Raw genomic sequence first — 18,836 nt, forward strand, 5'->3', positions numbered from 1 at the left:
AATGTTCTAAATATAGAACCAGTGGTTAACATATACAATGAAAACAGCAGCGGGGCCAAAGTTGAACCCTGAGGGACACCACATGCAACTGGCGCTATAGAAGAAGAATGCTTCCCTATATTTATTTTTTTTATTGAAGAAGTATTCTCTTTACATTCTTTATGAACCATCTGGTTAAAGTAAGTTCTATTTCAAGCACACATGAAGTTCAGCATGGTGTAAGTTTGAAACAAATGAATCTGTTAAATATCTTTGCAGGAAAAAAATGCATGAAATATGAAGGCAAATACTGTACTTAAATATACCTTATATGTTCAGAATATATATAAAGTAATAAAAATAACATTATCGGTAACTCTTACTATATGTATTATTATTCATACAGAGAAACTTTCAACATCCTATTAATTCACTTTGCAGAAAAACATTCTTCTGTTTTCTGTTTTCTTGTGAAATTTCATTCATCAAAAATCTGTAACATAATTATTTAAAGAAATGTATTATTTTATTGATTATTATTTTATTCATTAGGATTCGTTGAGGATGCATTAAATTATTCAGAAGTGACAGTAAAGACATGTATAATATTACAAAAGATTTATGTTTCAAATAAATGCTGTTCTTCTGAACTTTTTTCCTCATCTGTAAATCCTGAAAAAAAAATTAAATGGTTTCCACAAAAATATTGGGTAGCACAACTGTGTTCAACATTGATAATAATCAGAAATGTTTATTGAGCAGTAAATCATCATATTAGAATGATTTCTGAAGATCACGTGACACTGAAGACTGGAGGAATGATGCTGAAAATTAAGCTTTGAGCAAATACACACTTAAAAATAAAGGTGCTTCAAAGGGTTCTTCAACCGATTCCATAGAAGAACCATTTTTGGTTCCAAAAAGATCCATTCAGTCAAAGGTTCTTTAAAGAACCACCTCTTTCTTAATTTTTTGTAATCTGAAGAACCTTCTTTAGCTACAAAGAGGCTTTGGTGTAACAGAAAGGTTCTTCAGATGTTAAAAGTTAGACAAAAGGTTATTTTATGGCATTGTGAAGTACCTTTATTTTTAAGAGTGTAAATAAATTACAGTTTAACACATTCACTGAGAAATCAGCTGTTTTAAACTGAAATAATATTTCAAAAGTTATTAATAATAATAATAATAATAATAATACATTTTATTTATATTGCACTTTACACATGAAGAACACATCTCAAATTGCTACAGGTGCATAGATAAAATAACTGAACATAAAAACTGTCAAAAACAGCATTAAAACAGAATTATATTAAGAAAATGCAATACAAAATAAGTGAGTCTTTAAATTATTTTTAAAAACCTCAATAGATTGTGGCGTCCTTAGGTGGTTGGGGAGGGTATTCCAAAGTCGAGGTGCAGCCACCTGGAAGGCCCTATCTCCCATAGTGCGGAGTTTGGACTTGGGGACTATCAGAGGAACGGAGATGTCGGGTTGGGTTTTGCCTATTGATGAGGTCTTGGAGGTACACTGGTGCGCTACCAAAAAAAAAAGTTTTACTGTATCTGTGATCAAATAAATGGAGCCTTTATGAACAGAAGAGATAATAGTGTATGTTTTACTCATAGTAATGTGGAGTCTTGAGGATGTTCAGCAGAGTGTTTAATCTGAGCGTGTTTATCACTGCAACACCCACTGTATGTGTGTGTGTGTGTGTGTGTGTGTTATAACAGTAATTCCCTGGTGAGAGTATGTGTGTGTTTGAGTGTGAATGTGTCGTGTGACATTGAGAGAATTTCATCAGAACTGTGAAATCACTATCAACACACACAGACACACACATATTCACAGCTCCAGACTGGGAGGAATGAACAGTCCAAATGACAGAATTCATGTGTATTTCATCCCAGTCTTGATCTGATGCTGTTGTGTTCTGTCTGTGACCGAATGCTCGCTGTCATCTCAGCTGCTCATCTGTGTGTGTGTGTGTGTGTGTGTGTGTGTTGATACTCTGTGTTTTACTGCTGCCTGATCTTTGATGCTGTGATCTTCCTTATCGCTCTCTTTTCTTTTCTTCCTGATGTCTTCTGTTTGTGTGTGTTTTCTTTCCTTATCTTCTCATTTCATTGCTCATGCTCCTCTCGTTCTGTTGTGTTGCCCCTCCCCCTCACATGCCCCGCCCCTCCCCTTGCCCCTCCTTCCCTGGTCACAGAGGCCACGCCCCCCACCCCACACCCCCAGCTGCCCCGCACTTTCTCTTTGACTTACTCCTCTCCTCCCCCACCAGTGACCCCGAGCTCAGGCGTCCTCCCCTCTGCTCCTCGTGATGTGGCCCCTGTCCTCGTGTCCAGCCGCTTCGTGCGCCTCGGCTGGCGGCCCCCAGAGGAGCCGCGCGGAACTGTCCTGACTTACTGCATCTTCTTCTCAGAGGAGGGAATCAACAGGTACGTGTTCAGCTGTGGCCAAAATAATATCATGTTTCAACCCATCACATCCTAATCTATCCTGTATTATGAATATCCGTTGGTATACTTATAGAAACATGTTTAATTTTATTGGATTGTTGTCCGTCTCAGTCCATCTTACTTTAAAGTTTAAAAAGTACTTTAAACATTCTTTATGCTGACATTAGTTTACTTTGTAACATGAGTAATATGTCATGACTATCATGAGTGCGTGAGGAGAGATTTGGTGAGGACTCAAGCTGCAGGAAGAATGGTCTTTCTTTTTAATAATAAAATGAAACAAAAAATTACAAAAACAACCCCAAGGGGGGAAAACAGACAAACAGGCTAGGAACACACAAGGAAAAACAATGGATCAGCACAGGATTACAGACACCTGGAGAATACATAGGCAACAAAACAGGAAGGGATACAAGGGAGACACAGGTGGAGCAACTTAAATAAAAGAGGTAACGAGATGGGCGGAGTCAGACAACAGACAGGAAGAGAGCACATGGCACCAAACAAACACAACAACACAAGCCATGTGCTCACAGAAAAACACAGTGTCATGACTGTGAAGACTGTGACAGTGACAACATTAGGGGTTTACTCAGGCGCCCCAATCATCTCTGATTATGAGAAAACACCAATGAAATCTGGCTAGTGGATTTTGCATGCTGAGTCAGTCCCCATGCATACTTGGATATAAGGCGAAATGTGCATCCAGTTATTCAGGTTTTATGCTAAGAAGCCAAGAAACTATCCTTGCAACAGTGATTGGTTCAAGGTCGTGGCATTGAGACATAACATCTCCATTCCTTCCATCAGGGAATGAGGGTTACGTCTGTAACCAAGACGTTCCCTATCTGTTGTTCACTATGAGTTGTGTCATGATGACATTAGGTGTCTATGGAAACACTTGTTCCCCTTCTGGAACTTACAATGCATCAAGAAACGCTTTGGGAACACGTGCAATCCATCCAAGGGAATTCCGTATGATGTAGCGACCAGGAAGTATAAAAGCCTGTGCGTAGAGGCAGCTTCTGTTGTTCAGTAAGCACTCTGTGTGTCATGTCATATTTATTGTTGTACGCCCTGTTGCAGTCTTATAATGACCAAATCCTGTCAAGATTTCTGAGTCTGACAAGCAGCGTTTAAGACTGTGTGTTCCTTTCCTACCCTTGTTTCATCACAGAGGGGGATGACACGGATGCCAAACGAGATGAGTCTGTGGACTTGCCATCACAGTCTGTCTTGTTTGAGGAGCTGTTGGAGATAGGGACTAGAGCGGTGGCAAAGTTAAATATCGATTGGCTAGCAGAAAAAGAGGGGCCATGCCATAGAGGGTAGAGAGGATGGAGGAAGAAGAGGAGTGGCTTCTTGTTGTAAAAGGGGCTGTCCAAGACTTTTTTTTTTCCTCCTCATGCATCTCCGGGAAGAAAGAAACCGCGGCAGAATGTAAATGTGAAGCGTGCTCTGCACCCAGGGACAAATTATCAAGAGGCCAACAGATTGATAGGCCAGCTGATTAATCGGGCCGATATTTTAATTTTTTTAATTAATCGGAATCAGCCGATTGTGCTGCAAAACTAGTCCAGTGTCATAGGCAGGCACATCTGCGGGCGGCTAAGCATTGTTGTGGAATGCCATACTGGAAAATCTCTCTCCCTCTCACTGTGTGAGACACACAGCTTCAGCTATCATTGGCAGGGGAAAATGTCCATTTCAACATAACTATGTTTTACCCTTAGAATTGACTTAGAATTGATGCCACAAAGTAATCATATTCATAAGTGCAACAAGTCATTTTTCTGTGAAAGCAGAAACACATTCAATTCAGACAAACCTTTTGAATTGTGTCTGTGAGAATCAGAGAATCAATATGCATTTGCATCTCTGTGGGAAACACTGCTGTGTAAACAAACATAAACAAAAGCATGCTTCAGAAGTGTTTTGAGAAGGTGCATGTTTTGAGCCATGTGTTAATACTATGAATTAGGCTATACTACTACTACTATGACTATCTTGTACCAAGTAATAATCATTTACTCAAACTCTATTTTATGAGACGAAGGGGGAGAGAAACCTTCCAAACATATCGGCAAAAAAAAAATCGGAAACGGCAGAGAAAAACCCATATCGGTTGACCTCTACAATCATCCATATGTGAGGGCTTGGGACTTGGAAGTGTGCACACCTACAGTGAGATGCTCACAGCTGCCTTGGAAAGCAGCGACTGACAGATAGTGAACCACTGATCTACTGCCTGATGTCAAAGTTAAAAGTTATGTCTGTTAACATTAGTCAGCACATTGTGAGCTGATATGAACAATTATGTTTTATTAACAAACATAAACAAAGGTTTATAAATGCTATTCCGAAATCTATATACCTTATTGTTGTTTCATGCTGGTAAATGCATTCTTATACTAAAATCTATCTATATCCAATATAAAAAATGAGACCTTGTTGTAATATGTTAAACGCTAACATTAGTTACTGCGTTAGTAAACACAAACTAACAAAAAATGCTTGTGTACAATGGTAATTTTTCATGTTTAGTGTTCGTTTCTAACATTAACCAAGACTCAAACAGTAAAGCAGAGTTAAAGGGATAAATCAAACAAAAATTTAAATGTGATTTTTAGACTTTGTTTCTTCAGTAGAACACTAATGAAGATTTTTAGCTCAAACCGTTGCAGTCTATCAGTCATATAATGGAAGTAATTGGGAACTGGGCCTTTGAGAGTCATGTAAAAGATCAGTCTGTGCAAGGAACTGAATAGTATTTATACAGGTTTTTTTTACATCTGATTCACTGCAATGTCCGAACTGTCCTGAGCACATTCGCATCTTCTTCTTCTTCTTCTTCTTGCTTTACCACGGAACGCAGACTTATAAGTGCATTACCGCCACTTATCTTTCGAATAGACAATTGATATTACTAATAGAAAGTGTAGATAGTGTCAATGGTCCATTTGAGAGTTAGGTGGCGCTAATGCACTTATAAGTCTGTGATCCACCATAAAGCAAGAAGAAGCAGAAGACGCATCACGCCCCTGCTGCTTTGAACGTGCTCAGGAGAGTTCCAACAGTTCAGACACTGTGGCGAATCAGAGGTAAAAAAACTATATAAATGCTGTTCGGTTTCTTGCACAGACTGATCGGTTTGTGTCTTTGCACATCAATGTATCGTCACGAGCCGCAGGATTTAATTTGGTTTTGTTTGTGTATGTTTTTTTGTTGTTTTATTGTATGTTTTAGCCGTAATTCCCATTCACTTCCATTATAAGACTGATAAACTGCTACGGTTTGAGTTAAAAATCTCAGTTTTTGTTCTACTGAAGAAACGCAGTCACCAACATCTTGGATGCCCCGGGGTTAAGCAGATACACATTAAATTTAAATTTAAAAAACTATCCCTTTAAGAGCATTATCCTCTCACTGATAAGTGAAAAGATGCACAAAATTAGCCAACATATGATGTGAAGATGAGCAAAGTGTGTTTACTAATGCTTTAACATTAGAGTCTAGATCTGATTGTGTCACTGATTGAACATGTTATTTGACTGACTGTTCAAACACTGATGTGTGTGTGTGTGTGTGTGTGTGTGTGTGTGTGTGTGTGTGTGTGTGTGTGTGTTCGTGTCTGTTCATCAGGGAGCGCAGCGTGAACGTGACGGAGGCCGAGGGTCTGCAGCTGACGGTCAGTAATCTCAGACCCGAGGCCATTTACTCCTTCAGGGTGGTGGCGTATAACGAGCAGGGGCCCGGAGAGAGCTCAGAGGCCATCCGACTGTCCACGCAACCCGAGCGTAAGAGTCGCACTGAGCTCAAAATATACACCACTATATGTAATGTCTGGAGAACTTGTGAAGACGTCTCAGTCACTCTGAGGGGAATGAAAGTCGAGTGTGTTTGCTGATTGTGATGATGCTGCAGATCCCTGTAAATGTCAGCAATTTTGTGCAGATGTTTGAAACATCCCATAATTCTCTATTTCCTCCTGAAGACACACAGAGGAGCAGCCTGAAAGATTTCATTATATTATTACACACACACACACACACACTCACACACTCACTTGAGCTCTATAAGCTTTCTAATGGAGAGCGAGTGCTGAGATTGATCCGTCTGACCTTTCCTGTCCAGACACTTTCTCACAAACAGCCAGAAAGAAAAGCACACTTCAGCTCTGAAATATGAATATGATGTAAACGTAGAGCTCATCTGCATACAGTCCGTTTCAGATGTGTTATCTCTTATCTCACAGCCCTGACACTCATCTCAGGTGTTCAGAATCTGAAACAGGGTTATTGTCCTGAACTGAAAAACATAAAAAATGACTACATATCCAATAAATATATTTCAATCAGGACCACTTCCGTCAAGTATATTTATGACAATTATAATTGCATACAGTTAGTGTTGGTGGTATGGTTATGTTCAAGCATGGCTGCATGGACAGAGCGGGGCGAGCAGCAAGACAAACCCCCCTGGGGTACAGAACAGAACCATTATAAGCATACATAATTACAATTCACAATTACATGAGTTGTAAACAAAATGTGATAGAGACTGCTTCCAATGAAGACACTGTAAAGAAAGAACAAGTTAGATCGGATTACGGTTCAGTTGGTGGAGTTGGGGTTGGAGGAGGGAGTTAATTGCAAGCAGCGATGCGATGGAAGAGACACCAAATAATGGGGATTTAAATAGACCGCAGGTGATAGGTGTCAAGACTGGATTGGTACACCTCAGGAACAGCTGACTGTCAGCTGATGCAAGCGTGACTAACGTGGCCTGACTGAACTAACGCGATGCTCGATAACAGTAAAATAAATAAATAAAAATAAACTTATTTTATTTTAGCTAAATATCAAATTTTTTTGTTTTAATTTAGTTTGAGTTGAAGTTCTGAAATTCAAATTAAAAATTAAAAGCTGAAACTTAAAAATTATATTGGCATAAGAAAAGAAATATAAAATCAAAATGACTAAAACACTTATTTTTATTATAATATATATATATATATATATATATATATATATATTATAATAAAAATAAATGATGCATAATTACATGCAAGTAACCCTGAACCAAACCCTAATCCTAACCCTAACCATTTAATAAGTACATGTAGTTAATTAATATTACTCAGTACTTAAATGTATAATAACACTTTAACAAAGACACGTAAAATAAAGTGTAACCATTTTTCCCCAAATTTGTTTGTTTTCAAGTAAAAAAAGTTGTTAACTGTAACAAAGCAAAGATAAACAGACCAATACCAGTATCAGCAAAATCAAACAAAAATAAAACCAAATATAAAAATATAGTTATAATCGCATGTAAAAAAAAACATCAGCCATATCAGCAAATTAATGAAACTACATTTTTGCATTACATTCAAACTCATGAAGAGGCAGTAATTCTGGTCTGTTCAATCCGGATCTGATTGTTGGTGTAGTTCTGGTTCCTGGTCCAGTGGAGAACCTGCGGGCAGAAGCTGCGTCTCCAACCTCCATCCAGACGTCCTGGGATCCTCCGTCCCACACCAGCGGCCCCATCCAGAGCTACAGACTGCTGTGGACCGAGACGTCCACCGCAAAAGAGCAGGTCCGAGTCCACCTGATTAACAAACACTGAAACTGTCTGAATTCATTGATAAATACAGTGCTGGCCAAAATGAGTTACAGTATTCTAATCAAGATGTTTTCTTTATCATTTAACTAAATGAAATCAATATTCGGTGTGAGTAATGTTTTTGTTTAAAGCAGACTTTGCCCTCGATGCACTTGAGCAGAGTTTCTCAGGAGCTTTGCAGGAGTTTCTTTCCGGATTGAGTCTGTCTCAGTGTGTTCTGTTTCTTCATGTCACTCCAGACAGACTGATGAAGATCAGATCACATCTCAATGCATTATTACAATTAATGGCCAAACTGAATGTAAACTGATCTTTCCTACTGACACATCGCAGCAAAAGATAGAAATAACTGACTTAAAATCATTTTAAGCTGCTGGAAATACTAGTGTACAAAATACATTTTGGCCACCACTGATTATTGTCTTTAAAAAGACCGTTTAGTTGACCTGTTTCATTCTCACATTAGAAAAGATAGAATTAGAAATTATTATGATACATTGTTACAGAAGCCTGACTGGTGAGTGCTGGTGATTGGCCGCTGATGTCTGTAAGGCGGGGCTTACTGAAGGCTCATTAGCATAATGTGGTCTGACTGTGGTGTTTGTTTCTCTCTGTTGGTCAGAACGTGGAGGTGGTGGGTCAGAGCTACAGGATGGAGGGACTGAAGAAGTTCACTGAGTATTCGTTACGAGTGCTGGCGGTCAATCGACACGGACCGGGCCTCTCCGATACAGACATGCTCATCACCACGCTCTCAGACGGTAAGACTGGACCTTCAGCGCTGAACCTGGAATAAACCCATGAATCACGACTGCGATCGGGTCACAGCGTTCACAAGATGTTTCCATAAGACATCCAGTTAACCACACACTAATGACGGCTTTGATGTGGCAGTAATATTAAAGCCGTCACATCTGAAGCGTCAATCAATTTCACGGCGTGCCACTCAACTCTGACAGTCTGACATGAGACATTTAAGACACGTTTGATTTGTTTGCAGCTCCACTGCATCTGCATTCAAGAAGCAGCCGGGATCTTCCCTGGGATTCAATTAGAGTCACTGGAGGGATAGAGAGAGAACACACACACACACACACACACACACACATTAATTTTAATTAATTAATTAAAATAAAAAATAATTAAATTAAATTAAATTAAATTAAATAATAAATGTCTATTCTGATCTGTGCTTCGTTTGAATCTGCTGGAGCTGATGTAGCTTCCGTTTGTTCATCTCTCATGCTTCTCTGTAGCCTGTTTTAGCTGCAGCTCAATGCAGCAGCGATGCTTGAATGCTAAAGCTGGTTATATTTCCCAGCAGCCCTTCTCATTAGCTGTCTAACATCAGGTGATTGATTTATGTGTTAACCTCAGGATTATGTTTGCAGCAATTTTCAAAGATTCAATCACTGGCTCTTATCAGCATCACCCGGCTTGAACTGTTTGAATGGAGCCTGTCGATTTCGTCCTGTAGATTTAGATGTGTCACCGAATTCAGAGATGTGCATGAACATTTTGTTTTATTTTAGTATTTAGGAGATGCTTTTATCTGAAGTGACTTACAGATACACTAATATCAAGAATTATGTTTTATTATATAATATATTTCTTTAATTATATATTTTATTTTATAAGCCTGATGCAATATTGAAATTAATTTTGTGATGTTATGTTATGTGATATAATTTTGTGATGTCTCTGTCATGTAAAAGCCTGCAGTGCTGAAATCAGCACCAGTCATTAAAAATCCCATCAGTCGAGCACTGGTTTATAGCTGATGTAAAATGGGGAGATGCAGCACGTGGCTCTTTAAGAGAGACAGCAAGACGAGCACCAGCTTCTTAACATGCTGCTCAGACCTGCTGCATTCTCCCACTCGCTCCGATCCATTCCCATCATGCACTCCTCTGATTCTTTGTCTCATATTGGTGTGATTTTCTCCAGATGTCTGTGCGAGCAGCTTAACCCGCACGTGTCTTTCTCTCATTGGCCGCAGTGTCTCTTTGCATTAGCTTCAGCGTGGCTCTAAGAGGCTGTGGGAATTTATTGCATGTCAGCTTCCATTAGAGACACGCGGCAGAATGATTCAAATGAGCCGCTACTGCTCCTTCCTCATTTCACTGCTTAATTAAAGGCCCTCGTGTCACGCTAATGAAATTGTGTGGTGGCATTCTATACACACACACTCTTACTCACTCACACAGATACATACACGCATATGCATACACACCCACATTCATGCACACACTCACACACACACATATGCATGCACACACATACGCATGCACACGCATGCATATCCATGCACACGCAAATGCATACATATATGCATATGCATGCACAGTCTCACTCAAATGCAAGCTCACACTCATGAATGCACACACTCACGCTCACACATATGCATGCACACACACATGCATGCACACACTCACGCACACACATATGCATGCACACACTCACGCACACACAAATGCATACATACACACATATCCATGCACACACATGCATGCACACACTTACGTACACACATATGCATGCACACACACACATATCCAAGTACACAGACACGCATATCATTGCACACACAAATGTACTTATACATGCATTTGCATGCTGACACTCACACATATGCACACACACATACTCAAACACACGTTCATACACAAATAAACACACATGCATATCAATGCACACACAAATGCATACATACACGCATTTGCATGCACACACACATGCACAAGTATGCACTTGCACACACACTCACACATATGCATTCACATGCGTGCACACACACACACTTACACTCAAACTTACACTCACGCATATGCATGCACACACTTGCTCAAACATGCAGGCACACACACAAGAATATGCATGCAGACACACAGACACACACACACTCATGTATGCACAAACTTGCTCACATGTGCATATACAAGCACACACTCACACACACACACACACACACACCATATGTGCACATGTATGCACACACACACTCACACACAGTCTTTAGCTTAATCATTAATGTTCCAAACTATTAGTCCAAACTCATGCAGCGAGTCCTCAGATAACCTCCTGACCTGCAGAGCTTCTCAGATACCGTCTGTTTATCTGAAGCCTCATTGACAGATTGATTGTGTCCCTCTGATGGAAGAACATCCGTCTGCTGCTGTCCCACTGGAGAGAGATAGATTCCCTAACTTAACTAAACTGGTTAACTATCTCCAGGGCCATTATCAGGTGACCCGTGGGGTGCATTAGTGTTGATTCTGATAACTGTGGTGTGTGTTTGTGTGTCCGCAGTGCCCAGCGCTCCACCGCAGAACATCTCACTGGAGGTCGTCTACTCACGGGTGAGTTATGATTCAACTGCATTCACTCAGTATTAACACAAGAGGAGACTGTCATGGACTCAAATGAGTCTGAAGTGTTTTCCTAAAGCCTCAGTCCTGATTTTAGCTCTGTATGGTTGGGTTGAGCATGTGTGTGTTATGAAAAGCACTCAGCAGGGCTTCATTCATTATTCATTCATATTAGTGTGTGTTTGTTTATATCTGTCAAGCTCTGATTAACCAACCCTGAAGCAGTCAAACACACATTATTTCCACTCATGAGATGATTTGGCTGGTCATGCAGACATCTACAGATGATATGCAAATATCTGGGTCAGTCTGAACTGTAGAGGACTGGATTGAATTCCCAGGATTCACTGGATTGATTGAATGATTGAGGTTCAGCGCACACACAGGTGACAGGATATTACACGCGTGATCATATCATCATCAGGAGCATGCACCGTATTTCACATTCAATATTATATTATATTATATTATATTATATTATATTATATTATATTATATTATATTATATTATATTATATTATATTATATTATATTATATTATATTATTATAGTAAAAAAGCCTTTTGTAATATTTAAATACATTTTGTGTTTTCTAAGAATTTATCTCTGTCATGTCAAGAATTTATCTCAATATTTCATATACTTATATTATCAATTCAATTAGGATATATTTGTTATTTTTATTATATAATTGTATTGCAGATTTTATTTAAACACTATGATATGCAAGTATTTATATTAGATATATTAAATATGTAATATCTATTAAGATATTTTGAATTAGCTCATTTTCTTATTCTCAGTTTATTCAAGTGTTAGTAATTATGTTATTATATTTTTTTTGTCATTCTTTGCAATTTTTAAATTAGACATTTATTTGATTACATTTGACTCAATTCAGTGTAATATAATACAATTTTAGTACTTCTGCTTATTTTTTTTCATAATTCATATTTTACTCACTAAGCTTCGATTTTTTTTTTATTTAATTTTTTAAATAAAGAAAGAAATACATTCTTTATATACTATTATATTCTGGTATTTAAAATTATTTAGTTTTAGCTGTTTTTTTCATATTCTGATTTTTCATTAGAATTTTAGTTAAAGTTTTATTAAATTAGTTTTTTGCTTTTTTGTCATTTTATTACTTTTTTATTTATTTTTATTACTACAGTTATATTTAGATTTTTTTTTTTTATTTTTTTTTTTTTTTTGTAGTAATTCTACTTAAACTTGTTGTGCTCTATCAGTGGCCAATGCAACATTTCTTATTTTGGTTTTAGAAATTTTCATCTAATATTTATATTAAATTTTATTTGGTTTCATTTAATTTAATGAGGAAATTGTTAATACTTGTAGTTTTATCACTGTGAAGCTGCTTTGAAACAGAAATCAGAATTGTATGAAGCAATATAGAAATAAGGTGGCTTGACCGGTTTTGGTCAACCTTGTGTACTCCAGTGCAGTCTTTTCTGGATAACTTGTGTGTGTGTGAGAGTATGTGTGTGTGTGTGTCTGTGTGTGTTTGTCCTCCAGTCGTCACACTGTAATGAGCTGCTTTGTCTGAGCGTCCCGATAACAGATTGGTTTTCATTGTGTGCCGCTGCACTTCTGCCCATCCAAAGAGCAACAAAGTCCATCTGACACTGCAGAATGATGACCCGTCTCTATCACACAGCTCAGCTCACGGCCGTTAAACCATCAACAGTGTGTTCAGACAGTGAGCGTTGGGAATCCGTCTTTTAAAATTCATGAGTGTTGCGTGGGATGTGTGACCCTGACGCTAATGATTCTTCCTGATATTCTCAAGAATTAAATATGAATGCAATGGCAATGTGAGACTGAGATGTTCGATCTGAGTTCACAACTATATTTCACAAAGCTTGCTCTTTTCATGCCGGCAGAGGCACAGCGATGCATCATGTTCAGCAGGGTCATTTTCAGACTGAAACATTTTTTATTTTTCACTAGAAAATTAAACTGTCTATTTGTGCATCATTTGCTGCGCTGCTAGTGGTTATTAATGGCAGAATCAGACGGATGGCCTCTATAAACAAATACAGCAGGCGAGAGAGAGGGCAGGTCAGAGAGCCACGCCACGCTTTATCTGAGTCCACACCAGCAACAGTGACAGCATCTTAAATATTTATAGATTTTAGGAGTCGTTAACTGGCTTTTCCTTTCATTAGGATTCAGTCGAGAGGCTGGTCTCGTCTGATGATTCAGAGTGATGTGGAATATAAAGTTGAGCGGTTTACCCTGCAGATTAATTATGTGCTTCACAACAGACAAGAGAAGCAGATGACAGTCTAAAATAATAAGACAATAAAAAGTCGCAGTTCTAAGAAAAAAAAGCAGAATTGCAATATAAAGTCAGATTTGTGACGTATAAACTGAACATTATTGTGAGAGACCATATCGGAATTGCAATACAAACTCGCAATTATACAAAAAATAACTGTGAGATACAAACTTTTTCCAAAAAAATAAAAATAAACAAAAGGGTTGCAGTTCTGTTGATAAACAGCTGCGCTCTTCATCTTTCTGATGTCCTGAGCTCTGGGTTCTCTTCATCTGTCTGGATCTGATCGTGTTCAGTTTTTAAATTCATTTTGTTTTAAGCAATTTTTTTTTATTAGTTTTTGTTTCTTTATAATTTGAATTGCATTTTATTTACATTTTTTGTTTTAATTAATTTTAGTACCTAGATTTTTTTTTGTGATGTCTTTTGCCATTTTTATTAATTCGTTTTTTAAAATATTTCTATATGACTTTAATTATTTTATTCTATTTGTAATAATGTTAGTACTTTAATTTGTTTTATTTCATATAGTCGCCAAAGCAGCTGTTCTTATTTTTAAGTTTTTCATCAAATATTTGCATTTCATTTCAGCTTTATTTCTTTTAGTAATTTTATATTGTGCTTTTCTCATTTTAATTACTTTTTTACCCATTTAACTTGAATTACTTTTTATTTTAGTTAGTATTTCTTATTTTTAAGTAATCTATTCATCTAGTATTTGTTTTTATTTTATTTGAATTCAACTTTAGTTTAGTTAATAGTTTTCATTAAGATTAACACCACTGACGTGCAAACACCAAACTGTTGCTCCATCAGAAGTGAAACTGATCTAAAAGAGAAGCACACTTGCATTGATTGCACTCTGGATGCAATGCTGATGACAAACTACACTATATGTCTGCCATCCATTAATTTCAGATTTGAAGAACTGCATCAACCCATGAAAACACACACACACACACACACACAGATCCGTGCAGCAACACATTGTTCTGAGTTGATTCTCACTGTATAACACAGGATAATTAACACCATGATGGGGCCAAAATGACAATCCTGAACCACCGCCATAATCACACACACACACACACACACACACGAGCTGTAATCAATTTAGATTAGTCTCCAAACCCAGGAACGAGTGCCAGTGAATGTTAATGAATGCAGTGTGTGCCGCTGGCCGCAGGATTGGCCGGTCGCTGTTATGAGGCTGAAGTGGGATGGACGTGTCACGCTGGCAGTGGTGTGCTATGAATTTTAATTGCTTTATTTGCATGTTAACGGGCAGATGGCATAAGCGCAGACTCAGGATGCCACTGAGCATATGATGGCATTCCTGCACTGTGCAGTTTATATCTGTTTCAGGGCTGTTAGTGAAGGTTAATGAATCTGTGTTTGGGAGTTTTGGAGAGAGAGCGAGAGAGAGAAATTTGCGTTGACCCGCTGAAGTTTCTCGTCAGTAAGTTATGCTCATACTAAAGACTCTGTCAACTAAATGCATATCTTCCTCTGCTTTACTGAACAATTAAATGCCTTTCCCTGCATAATTAATAAGCATCCATGCAGAATACAGATGGCAGGAAAGGTCTGAACGGTAATAAAAATGAGCAGAAGCAGCAGCAATTAACATGCTATTTTTTTTTCCTTTGGAAAGAAATTAATACTTCTATTTATCAAGGATGCATTAAATTGATCAGAAGTGTCAGTAAAGACAATGTTTCAAAAGATTTCTATTCAAATAAATGCTGTTCTTTTTAACATTATTCATCTGTGAATCCTGAAACATATGCATCAGTTTCCACAGAAATATTGAGCAGCACAACTGTGTTCAACATTGATAATAATCAGAAATGTTTCTTGAGCAGTAAATCATCATATTATTCTGATTTCTGAAGATCATGTGACACTGAAGACTGGAGGAATGATGCTGAAAATACTGTATTTTTGATCAAGTAAATGCAGCTTTGATGAGCAGAAGAGATTCCGTAAACATTTTAAAACTGAAGTGTTTATTTGTATATTTGTAATCTTGCATTTAACTGATATTCCACACGCTCTAGCCGATAAACGGATGCCATGCTGATGTCTGGATGAGCTCAGTTCTTGTTCCTCGTCTGTGTCTCAGAGCATTAAGGTGAGCTGGCATCCTCCACCTACAAACACACAGAACGGATTCATCACCGGATACAAGATCCGCCATCGCAAAACAGGCCGGCGGGGGGAGCAGGAGGCCATCGAACCCAACAACCTCTGGTACCTGTTCACAGGTGAGTCTGTCTGCACAACATGATGCTGGATGTTTTCCATCACATGCATCTGAATCAAGGCCTTAACCATGTCTTGAACACTGGGGGGGGGGGACAAAACATATGTTTCAAGCCTGTTTAATCTAGGGATGCATCAATCCGATACTCAGAATCAGTATCGGCTCCTATTCTGTCGGATCCGGTATCATCAGATGAGACTGATCCAAATCCAGTATAGTGCGTATACTATTCCGTGTTATGTTTAAGCTCCACAAAAGGCACAAAAACATTATAAAGCACCATAAAGTTTTGTGCACTATATTCAAAGTGTTCTGAAGCGGTTCCATAGTTCAGTGTAAGGCAGAGGTTGCGTTATACTTCAACATTGTCCATCATTATATATTTTTTAATTTGTTATGTTTCATTCAAATGAAGTTGTCTGTTTAGCAGATTGTGTTTAACACACAAAAAAAGTGATGATCAGGTCAACACACAGAAGTATAGAAATTCTACATTGATCTAAATAAAAAACTGCACTGGAATCGGATCGGAATTGGCAGATACTCCAAATTTTGGGGATCGGATCAGATCGGTTCGGAAAAATTGGTATCGTTGCATCCCTAGTTTAATCCCAGTTCTGTATTAATGACACACACATACACCACTCTTGTGTGATTGCACTGCCCAAACAAATGTTCAGGAGCATAGAAACTTTGTCAACGACTTTTATTAGTAAAATAGCTTCATTGCCAGTGTTAATTTTGAAAGGAAATTTTGATTTAGTTTAAGTTATAGTCTTTGGACTAAAATGTCATTTAGTTTTAGTCACATATTAATTGGTTATAGTGTTAGTCTAGTTTTAGTCGGCTAAATCTACAGTAAATTTAGTTAACTAAAATCTAATGAGTTTAGTTACAGTGTAATCCATTTATTAAGCATTTCTATAAAATTTATAAACTCATTATGAATTCCCAGATAAAACATGCAATATAGACACAGATTTACTGCTTTGACACATAACTTTTTTTTCATCTTTATCTCAAAATTATATAAATCTACTTCTGTAACGATCAGTCCACTGAAGGCGAGCGTAGATGAACCCAAGTGCAGTTTATTTACAGTGAAAACCAAAACATCCAAACATAATCCAAACCAGAAACAAAGACTTGACTTGACTTGACTTGAACAGACTGGACTCACCGACAGCAGGTTACATACGTTAATACACGACAAGGCACAAATGGCAAAAACATGACTACTTATACAACAATGAACATGTCACATGACAAGAACAAACCAATGGGGAACAAGGCACATGACTACAACAACCAATGAACTAACAGAACTGATAAATCACATGACAAGACAATAGCCAATGAGAACATGACACATGCACAAGACAGAGATACATGAGGGCAAGGGAAGCATGACACAAACGGCATGAATCAAACTACAAAATAAGAGACATGAAAACAGTGAACAAGAAACAAAAGCCAAAACAGACACTACAACTTCTCATAAAGAAACAAGAACATGGTCCTCTTTTGAAATACCAATGGTTATAATACTTTATAACATATATGCATACAACATCCTTCATTCTTTCAAGCAGACACACTTATTTATACACATTAAAATTAGATTAATCCATATTAGGGCTACTAAAGTGATTCATTCAAGAGCAGTGAGTGATTTTCTCTCTTCCTTTTGTTGGTTCATTGACAATAAAGACACAGACAACAGCAACTAAATTAAAAATTACTTTAAAACTGAATACACAGATTCAAAATACAGATACACACATCTGCTATTCTCCCAACAACAGAGGTTTAAAGTACTTGAGTAAATTTAACTAATTACTGTACTTAAGTATCTTTTTGGGTACTATGTAGCTGTACCGAGGACCAAAGATATTGTCAACTTTGATTGTTTTTGCAATTTTGAGGTGTTCAGTTTTATTTTGGTTTTAGAAAATAAGCGTGATTGCTGTCCTAAAAAAATCAGCTCGTTCTAGTTTTTCTGTGTTTTCTGTGCCTTGTCTTGGACTTTTATGTCACTTCCTTTCTCCTGTGGTGCTTTTAGTCAGTTTGTATCGTGTCTGTATCTTATCTTAGCTTGTAAGCCTCCTGTATACTGTACATATAGCCCTAGAGTTGTTGAATGTAGTGGTTGGTTGTCTGTTTGCCGTCATTCTGTTCTTTGTTTCCTGTGGTTTTTGGCTTATTGTTTGTTCTAGCTTTTCCATTAAATGTCTTCACACATCCTTGCCACTTCCTGTTTTCTCAGCTTCTCCACAACATTACAGTTTTTGAGCCTATATTTAGTATAAGTGAAATTCTTAAGTTCTGTTAAAATCAGATACTCTAATACTTTTACTCAAGTTGTTTTGCTATTGGTGACTTGTAAGGTGTAGTGGAGTAATTTTCAATGTAAGGTATGTACTTTTACTCAAGTATGGTTTTCAGGTACTTTTTACACCTCTCCCCAACAGTTTATATTCGCTTAAGGCATAACCGGGTGTGTTTTACATGAATACTCATCAAAATGGACAATTTGAGATCATTTTCACATTGACGACCGCTTTTAAGCCCCGTTCACACCATGAACAATAACTATAAAGATAACTCTAAATATTTAGACATTAGCGTTCCTGGCAGCAGATGATTTTTTCATTTACATCTACATTTATGCAATTGGCAGGCGCTTTTAGCAAATCTTAAATCTCAATTTTAAATGATATCGTCTGTTAATTCTAAGCACACACTTGTCTGCCACTTTAAATCCTCAAGCTTGTTATAGCAGGAGGGATTCAGATTGGGTGTCAATGTTTGTATTGTTCATCAGCTG

At 37.6% G+C, this 18,836-nt stretch overlaps 1 protein-coding gene across 4 annotated transcripts in view; it reads left to right on the forward strand.

Moving 5' to 3' along the window:
* dcc (DCC netrin 1 receptor) overlaps positions 1-18,836 on the forward strand; it is a 189,480-nt gene that overhangs the window by 107,631 nt on the left and 63,013 nt on the right. For all 4 annotated transcript variants that reach the window (XM_059549322.1, XM_059549323.1, XM_059549324.1 and 1 more), the window contains exons 8-13: positions 2,268-2,424; positions 6,088-6,242; positions 7,898-8,046; positions 8,696-8,834; positions 11,383-11,432; positions 15,869-16,010. In XM_059549322.1, coding sequence (XP_059405305.1) covers positions 2,268-2,424; positions 6,088-6,242; positions 7,898-8,046; positions 8,696-8,834; positions 11,383-11,432; positions 15,869-16,010 — 792 coding nt within the window. The remainder of the gene's footprint in view (positions 1-2,267; positions 2,425-6,087; positions 6,243-7,897; positions 8,047-8,695; positions 8,835-11,382; positions 11,433-15,868; positions 16,011-18,836) is intronic.

Source organism: Carassius carassius, chromosome 5, assembly GCF_963082965.1.
Source record: "Carassius carassius chromosome 5, fCarCar2.1, whole genome shotgun sequence".
Lineage (NCBI taxonomy): Eukaryota > Metazoa > Chordata > Actinopteri > Cypriniformes > Cyprinidae > Carassius > Carassius carassius.